The sequence below is a fragment of the Trifolium pratense genome, linkage group LG3 (assembly GCF_020283565.1).
Source record: "Trifolium pratense cultivar HEN17-A07 linkage group LG3, ARS_RC_1.1, whole genome shotgun sequence".
NCBI lineage: Eukaryota > Viridiplantae > Streptophyta > Magnoliopsida > Fabales > Fabaceae > Trifolium > Trifolium pratense.
In genome coordinates, this window is record NC_060061.1 from 14,508,480 (window position 1) to 14,518,137 (window position 9,658).

Genomic DNA, 9,658 nt, shown 5'->3' on the forward strand with positions numbered 1-9,658 from the left:
CACTTTTTTCTTATACTTTTGCATAGACTGGAAAAAGATAATGACATATTTGAAAGTTACATATTAATCAAAGTCATCTTTTGATTTGTGCAAATAACATCTTAAAAAGACGCATGTAAAACTTGTAAACAAATTAATAAAATAAAATAAAATTATGAATATACAACAGAACAGTAATGAACTATTATGGAGCAGCTCAGATAGATCAAAAGATGTATTGATGAGAGTATTTAATAAAATGAAACAGACTGTTGAATTGAATATCGCGAGACAATTTGGAATACACACTATCTAATGGGGTGATACTGATCCGAAACTCGCTTTGGCGGAAGCTTTCGCAGAATGAACAATACCAATCCTGATGGAACAATCTCCACCAACTGCATCACAGAATAATCAAAGACAAAACCATTCAATTTAAACAACACTACATGTTAAACATTTTTCAACATAATGCAATGTGAGAAATGGTGCATGTATAGTTAATCTCTATTGATTAAGCATATAAACTCAATATTGCATGTTGAAGTAGATACAAAATGCAAGACATTGAAACTTACCACATAGTATGTTAGATTAAGCATGGGATTATCCAAAACATCAAGGTCTGCTTTCTCATTAAATGCAGAAACAGCAAGCTACATAAAAACAAAGATCTTGTCAAAAAACAATAACTTCACATATATACAATACAGTGTCGAAATTGAAAGGAACTCACCAAAACACATCTTATCAAGAAACAAGCGCAACAAATACTTGTAACTGATCCAACCTGCCAATATGAAAATCATTAGGCACCGACAACATTTACTAGAGTTTTTTTTTTATCAACCAAGTGTGTGTTTGGCAAACAGCAAAACTAAGTTAGAAAATAATGGTAGACCAAAAACTACGCATCAAAACTACCGTAGAAAATCACAGCTCAACCAAAGACGTTCTTACCTACAAGGCTTCCCTCGACACTTGAAGCAATGTTCAAATTTGTTATTTAGAGACATACTTCTATTCTGAGGTTGAAAAACACTCCCATCGTATTGAATATAAGCAAAAAAATATATTCATATTTGGTGGTCACAATCCTCAAATATAAGCAAAATTTAACTACTTTCACTCTATTTAGTAACGACATTCCTAAATTACCTATCAATTAATGCCATTGAATAAGCTCCCATAATAAGGACATTTTAGAAAATACACTAATTTCTTAGCTAAATTTCTTAATAAATGTGAAATTAGTTACTTTTACGAATATAAATGACTAGAGGGAGTGAGGGACTACATACTTAGACACTAACCTCATAAAGCTTCTTTTGACGACCTCTGGATTCGATAGGGAAGCGCCTCAATAGGAAAAACAACCTACATCATTACGAGCAAGTTAGTGTTAACCGACATAACAAGAATTGTGCCATTTGAAAGATGACACTATAGTGTATACCTTCCACCATACAACAAAAATCCAAGAGCGGCACAGAAGGATATAACTGCAAAACAACATTAAAACAAAGTTCACACAACCTCATACAACTATTCTACATTAAAAAAAAGTACAGTATTCTTCATTAACAATATAGTTTCGTTAGAGATCTTTGATCTTCTAAAGAGTGCTAAGTCCACATGAAATCAATTAATTTTTTATGTAGAAGTTCGCTAACTAAAACAAAGTAAATAGTCCCCAAAGGAAAACAAAACAAATAGAAATAACCTGCTAGGAAGAGTTTAGCAATTTCATAGCCAGCGGCAGTTTTGCTTGCAGCCATGTAAAGCCATAGGCAAATCTACAAATATGAAGATCAGACGAATAAGACAAAGTGGCATTTTCGTTAAATTAATTTGTAAAGGAAACTTGTAATTTTTATGGCATGGAAATTAAATTTGTATGCTTACTTGTATGAGGTAAACAACTCCATTTATTGAAAAATATGCTGGCCTAAGCTTTTGTGCAGGTTCACTTCTAGCCTGAAATAAATTCGAGGGACATAAACGGAATATAATTTGAAGCAAAATTAGTTTAGAAAAAAAAGGATTATTGTTTCAAGTCTCTTATTAATAAAAGTTAATATACCTGGTGATATATCTCAGCCCAAAACAAGACAAGCAATGTATAAGTAGAGAAAAATAGAAGACCGGGAACTTCCATTAGCACTTGCTCCAATGCCTATAACATGATATTGATAATAGGTTAGGACATGATTGGAAAATAAGGTTGAAAAAATGACAGAAAAATGAGTGTTATTTAGATCATTGAATCTAATTATTTCTTTGAGGTTTGAGAATAGAAAAATACCTTCGGTCTAATTGCGAAAACACTTTTGTACAAACCAAAAAGAACAGCCCTCACTGCAAATGTTATAAATAAATATAAATAGATATTAAATGCTATGTAAAATTTTTAGATATACATTTAGTCAAATCACCACATTATGATGCAACTTCGTTAAGTTAGTTCTTAATTTTTTTTCACAAATAACTAACTTGTGAAATGTGATTAGATGCATTTATAATATAAAAATAAAGTTAATATAAATCAAGTGTGAAGATCGTAGTCTCGTATAGAGCACTGAGTTCAATGATTTCACTGATTGATATATAAGAGTTGTGACCCATACTCCCAATTTCTTAAGATTTTGGGAGTAGATGTGATGTCCCGATTTCTTGGTGTTCCTGGATCATTAGTCTGTTATTACTCCTGGCATGTTCACCTCGACTCCCCCCACAAGTGGTATCAAACCATTGGTGCAGCTTGCTGGGAGGAGCAGTAGTGGATCTGGTGTATGAAATTCTTGTATCGAAAGTCTTTTATTGCCGTGTAGCTCAGGTGGCATGTTTCATCGATTGTAACGTGCTGCAACTGCAAGTATACGATGTGAAAGACTTACATTTGTTCGGTTCAAATGTGAGTCGTTAGTCTCACGTCAACTATGAATGAACAACTATATCAAAGAGGGGAGACACAATAGGGTCAATGCTCCAAAATCATGAGAGGAAGATGTCACATCTCCACCCAAACCCAAAACCTTAAGGCGTTAGGTTAATGAGTCACCTGTCTTATAAATCCAAGATTCTCCTTTGACTCCCCCCTGGGCTTGGAAAAAACAATATGGTCAATGCTTTAGGATCATAAGAGATGTCACATCTCTTATAAATAAATCCAAGATTCTTCTCATCGATGTAGAATTTAATCACTCACACTTGAAAACCAACACAGTATACCAAATAGCTTAAGGGTTTGGAAGGAGACGTGAACAATGTCTCAATTTCTTGGTGTTGCTAGATTATTCTGCCGTTGTTACTCTCGGACGGTGCTCTCCGAGACCCCCCAACAAAATATAAGCTAATAGAGCTAGTTATAATAATAGATGATTCATAAGTCTTTACCTCCATTAACAAGAAAATTCATCAAGTGAAAAACCTTTTGTGTTGTCCATCCATATTCAGGTACCCTCATTTGAATCCTCACCAGTTGTACCTGAACACAAAAAAAAAGTACACCATGATTGTTGATTCCTTTGGCCTTGGAAACGTTTATAACAATACATTCTACTAAGGTTTTAGAGATCTATGTAACAACATAAAAAAGGTGATGAAACAACAATCCTCATCATAGAAAACCAAAAATAAAATAAAATGAAAGAGTAATTGATCTATGAGTTTTTGCATGAAAATAACGTACAAGGGCAATGAAGGAAACAATTGCATAAGCAGCACATAGGGTATGATAAACGCCTTTATGCAATTGATCTGATTCAAGAATCTTATTCCACAACTGAATTGGATCCTCATCTCCTTCTATAAACGTAAATGTCTTCGTTCTGAGTGAAAATGCCATTGAAACTTATGTTGCAAAGAAAGAATATGAAGAACAACAAGAACAAGAACAAGAACAAGTTTCTTCTGTGTCTGAAACAGAGCAAAAACAGAGAGAAGAGAAACATGGAAAGTTTGTGTCTGAACACGTGGCGAGATTTCATGTCTTACACGTAAGTATGTTGTTATACACGTGTGACATCGTGGCATATATACTTTTGTCATTTCATTGGACATGATGATATACTTTGCCTTTGTTTGGGATTTGATTCAGTACGGTGATGATGATGATGATGATGATGAGGAATAGTAATTGTTTTGATTTGTGTTTTGACTTGACTTTATCATATTCCTCCGATTATGCAGTGAACGTGTAAATATTTTGGAGGTTTTTTTTGTGATACAATGTAAATATTATTTTGGGGTTGACCATTTCTTCTTTCTCATAAATTTACTACATTAGAGTTCAATCGATATCTATCAACACCGTAAAATAGTTTTACATTATCGTCTAATAAACAACTATTATTTTGAAATGTCATATCAAAAAAGTGGATGATATGACGAAAAACATAGTTAATATTGATCGAAAATGTAAAATTATTTTAATAAGTACATATTCATTTTTCTCATATTAGTATTTTGGATTATTCATTCATCTTGAGGGTAGATTTTTCTTTTTGACATCCTTGACCTTGAGGTTGTGGGTAGATTATTGCTTACTCATAGAGAAAATATTGTGATGGTCATAAATATTTAGAAGTTTATTTATTTTATTTTTTTATGATGGAATAAAATATGAACCTAGAACTTCATGTATATTATTTAAATCTCTCAAATCAAATTTAGTGGCTTAGTATTTAGAAGTAGGCAAATTCTTAACTACCCATTATATAAAATTGGGTAGAGTGACCCATTTTAGTTGACATTAATCATAACCATCTATTTTCATCTATAGTTTATTTATGTTATAGAAATACTACATAGTTTACAATACTAGTATGTTAAAATAGTATAATTGCAGTCCAAACATCCTAGCTCAATTGGTAGAAATGTCAAAATTGCTAGTGTCGGACGTCATGATTAGGGTTTGAACCCTGGTCACTCCACTTTGTGCGTGTGAGTTTTCAATGGTTTGTCATTTCGTCTATCAACAAAAAAATATTATAATTGCAAAAATACCCATCAAATTTTAGACTAATTTTTTTCCATTCAATTGAAAGAGAAAGAGATCTCACACATGTGGTGAACCATACCAAGAGAAAGAACAATGAAATAAGTCAATATTGAGAACAAGTCTCACTCTATGAGTTCAGTTTGATTAACTACTAGATGACCTTCTTTTATTTTCAATAAACTGAAGTGAACAATTAAATGACTTTAGTAGAAATTAATCAAAGTGGAAATAAAATAAACTAAAAGGAAACAAAGCCAATAAACCATCAAAATTATTGTCAAATACATACCAATACCATGTCATAGTGCAAATCATAGTTTGTCCAAAGTGGAAAGTAACAAAAAATGAAAGAAAATCATGACTAGACAATCCAAATTTAATGTCAAATGCATACTACCATGCTATAATGGAAGCTTTATCCAACGTGGAAGAAAAGTACACTAAGAAAACAAAACATACTAAAAATTCATATTCCCAAGTTGCCACTCCACATTACTTTGGTTTTGATGATTTCCATTCAACATTGGTGAAAGGTAGCAGTGATCAAAATTCATCATAGGGTAATTAGAATTGGAATGAACAAATCCACAATCAGTAACATCACAGAGAATCTGATTACTATTAGTTTGGGAAGAATAATCCAATGAATAAGAGTTTAAAGAGGGTTTCTTGTAGTAGGGGTTACCAGGTTCAGAATTATTATTCACCTTGAAAAGTTGTTGCATGAAGAGAAGTTCATCATCATAAGATTCAACTATAAGTGGTGATGATGAATTTTCATGAGACATGTTCGAAAAAACAAGGTCGGATTGGTTTGAAGAAGGGTCCTCAGAGATTAATGCTGACGTGGAGCTAGACGCGGTAGTAGTAGTGGTGGTGGTGGTGGTAGTAGTGGTGGACGATTTTTGAGTCAAAGTTTTGATATAGTCTTGGAGAATAGAAGATTGTGGTTTAGCATTTGTAGTTTTAGGCTTTTTGTTCTTTCTCCTTGAATTTTGTCTCCTTTTAGTTGCATTCCAATGATTCTTAATTGCATTCTCTGTTCTTCCAGGAATTTTCTTTGCTATCTCCGCCCAGCGGTTTCCAATCTTGCCATGGCTTTCTACTAGTATCCTCTCTTCTTCTTCGCTCCAACTATCTTTCTGTAAAATGTAAAATGTTAACATGTTAAGAAGTAAATAATATAAAGAATATACTAACTCAAATACAATAAGAGATAAAAACAAAACACTTAAACCGCTTCCTATAGTTCTCGCAATCTATATTTCTTGATGTTTATATGCTCTTCGTTTATCGAAAAATATTAAGATAATATATCACTTGTCTACAAACAATATGGGATGACTTGATGAAATAATGAGTTAAAAATCATTTTCAAACGCCTACTTTTATATGTTAAATCATTGTTAGGAATCGGGGGTTCCATTTTAAAAAATAGATTCATTGTTAGTACGTAATGTTAAATTTCTTTTCGGACAATAAAAACAAGCAGACAAATATATTGTAATTTATATTTCAATGAAATAAGAAAGAAATAAAAAGTGCAATCGCATCCACATTTTGTTGGTGTGATTTAGTCCTATGTAAGGCAAAAACCTACTTATGAGAAGAAAAAAAGAGCGCAACTAAAGTTTTTTTTTTTGCGTGAATCAGATGCAATTTCTCGAATCTTGTGAGACCCAAACAAATGACAAACTCTCCCTAAGAGTAATACGATATGAATCTATTAAAGTTTCTTTGTATTAACAATATATATTATATATGAATATCATATGATATGAATATGATATGGCAATTGATTAAAACTTGGGTTTAGGAGGAATACACAAATTTGTGGAAGGAAACAAAGTTCTGAATAAATAAATAAATATAGTAAAATTGAATCATGTCAATGATTAATTTGGAAAGTATATATATATTAGTATTTGAGTTTGACTTAGGAACTTTACATGCATGCCCGCAAGTTCATAAGATATAGAGAATAAATATAGAAAACATGATCAAACTGTGCAAATCTCAAAGGTAGATCATATCCTAGAAAAATCAAATCTAAACCTATAGATGCTCATAATCATCAAAACATAGATAAATTATCGAGGCTAAAACATATATCAAATCTAAATCATTGCTTTATATATGCACATTTTATAGAGAAAATATATAAAAAATGTGAAGGATTAATAAAGAAGTGACATACTTTAATATCAGGCCTTAGATGATTATACCACCTCTCTCGACACTGCTTTCCAGCTCTTCCTTCCAACTTCTCAGCTATTTGAGACCATTTTCTTACACCATATTGCTTCACCAACTTCAACAATTTACTTTGTTTTTTTATATATATCAACAAATAAAAAAAACATTTTAATGCATATGAAAAATATATTTCACCACTTATATATAAAAAAAAACATTAACATAGTTCTAAATTGCAATAGAGAATCACAATACTACTATTGTAGATTCATAGGTCACAACATTTTATTTTAGTGTGCAATTCGCTACTGCAATTTATAACCATGATAAAAAACAAAGAATCACATATATGTTTATCTAAAAAAAAATCGCATATACAAACTAATTTAGTTTAATTTAAATTATTAAACCTGTCTTCTTCATTCGTCCATTGTCCTTTGATCAAAGAAAAAGAAGACACTTTCTTAGGTCTTTTTCCAACCATTTTTGTACCCTTGCCTAAATCATTGATCACATCTTCTTTCTCCACACACAATGAAGGAATTTGGTGTGTCCAATTCATCACCTCTTCATTTGCCAAAAGATGATCAACAAAGCTAGCTTCTTGAGTCAAGATCATATTATTATTAGGCCACATAGAACTATATGTTGAAACATTAGAACAACCAAAGCTACACATATTTTGATCATCAACATTTTGTTGAAGTTTCTTTTGAGGGAAATGGTTTTGTTGACCCCATAAGAATCTATCAATGGCAGTCAAAGGAGGACCAATTGAAGAGTGGTTAGTGGTCTTTATATGATCACCACCACCAACATGTGCTCCAATTACTTTCATGATTTTTTTATGGAGAATCAAATCAGAAAAGGGAAAGAACTTTGTGATGAGAAGAAAAGAAAAAGGGCCTAACATGCTTATTACATATCCTTGTAATTAGACATAAATGTATTAGTAGCCATTGATTATGCATTATATGTATTAGTAACCGATGATATTCCTTTTGACGAAATTTAGAGAGATAGGATGAATTAATGGGGTAATATTAATCCAAATGTTATTTCATTAAAAGTATATTTTAATTATTAATTTATTTTGAATTTTTGTTACGTATATTATTTTGGTAGGTAAATGAAATGACAAGTCGGTGAAAACTCAAAATCACAAAATGAGGGACTCAGACTCGAATTCTAATCATAACATCCGACTTAGTAATTTCGACATTTATTTTTTTTGCATCAGAGTAATTTCGACATTTATACTAGTTAAGCTAGAATTTGTAAAATTTTTTGTTAAATATTATTATGTCCATATTGTAATAATGGGCCAATTAACGGGAATATTGGCATAAATATGATTAATTTCAATTGTGAGTCATTATTATATATTTAAAATTATTAAAGGTATAAATTTTTTCAACTTTTTCCAGACATGCCAAAAAATAATATAATTTGGGTTTGCAAGGATTTTAAATAATATGAGCTAGTCGTTTATAAAGTTGGAATAAATACGTGTATTAAAAATGATTAAGGCAATTTTGTCCTCACCAAAACTGAGTGAATTTCTTCTACTGGTGAGTGAAAATTGGTGAAGCACGAGGACCGTTGTATGCTTTTAAAGGGGTCAACATCTTATAACTATAAGATGTGAATTTTGAGCTTGATGTAAAGACGGTTGTTATGAAGTTTCATAGTTAAAATGATGATATATCAAATTTAGGAGATGTCAACAGTTGCACAACACTTTTTTCATAAACTCAAAGGATTATTCGGAGATAAGCCAACAAGGTCGCTCATGTTTTAGCACGGGTAGCCCAATTTCTAACTAGACTCCACATTTTTACTGAAACATCTACTTATATTCACACTATTAATGAAATGTTTTAAGCTTCTTCCGTAAAAAAAAATAAAAATAGCTAGTCGTTCATGTAAAAATGAGAAACAAATTTAAATTTTCAGCTACAAAACTTAAAACAAATTTGTACCCAAAAAAAACAAAAATTAAAATAAATCAAGACGGCCAAATCATTTTCAAGGTTCAGTCTAAGAAGAACCCATATGTGTAAAAATCTAATATGAATCTTTAAAAAATGTTTAAAATTGGACCCTTACAAATATTTAGTAAAAAATAAATTTTATGATAATAAAAAATACAATATTAAAATTTATTAAAAATAACATAGTCGCAATTTAAGTGTTGCAATGTGACTATTTTCTTATAATGATGATATTAGATACCGTTGTTTTATACACAAAGATAATTTAGAGAAAGATAATTAGACTCTTTTTTTGATGGGTTTTGTGCATATGAGAATTAGGCTCACAACAAGGTGAACCAATTTTTAAATGAGTGGTGTTATTTGCGCAACAAATTGTTGGACAATTTTTTAGACAATTTTTTTTTCTTCATGTTTTGGAACAAATATAATAAAGAAAGAAATGAGGAGAGAGTAAAAATATCATGAGAGTATGAGAAAGAAT

At 31.1% G+C, this 9,658-nt stretch overlaps 2 protein-coding genes across 2 annotated transcripts; both read right to left on the minus strand.

The window, feature by feature from the left end:
- Positions 1–23: 23 nt before the first annotated feature.
- Positions 24–4,042, minus strand: LOC123916720 (tobamovirus multiplication protein 1-like). The gene is made up of 11 exons (XM_045968235.1): positions 3,674–4,042; positions 3,379–3,469; positions 2,288–2,340; positions 2,066–2,158; positions 1,888–1,959; positions 1,706–1,778; positions 1,439–1,484; positions 1,296–1,359; positions 719–772; positions 561–638; positions 24–380 (listed from the first exon to the last, which is right to left on the minus strand). The coding sequence occupies exons 1-11, from the start codon at positions 3,827–3,829 to the stop codon at positions 288–290; spliced, it is 873 nt and encodes a 290-aa protein (XP_045824191.1). The 5' UTR covers positions 3,830–4,042; the 3' UTR covers positions 24–287.
- A 1,400-nt stretch (positions 4,043–5,442) lies between these two features.
- Positions 5,443–8,018, minus strand: LOC123914621 (transcription factor MYB119-like). The gene is made up of 3 exons (XM_045965817.1): positions 7,591–8,018; positions 7,182–7,308; positions 5,443–6,126 (listed from the first exon to the last, which is right to left on the minus strand). Exons 1-3 carry the CDS (start codon positions 8,016–8,018, stop codon positions 5,443–5,445), a joined length of 1,239 nt encoding a protein of 412 aa, XP_045821773.1.
- Between the last annotated feature and the right edge of the window lie 1,640 nt (positions 8,019–9,658).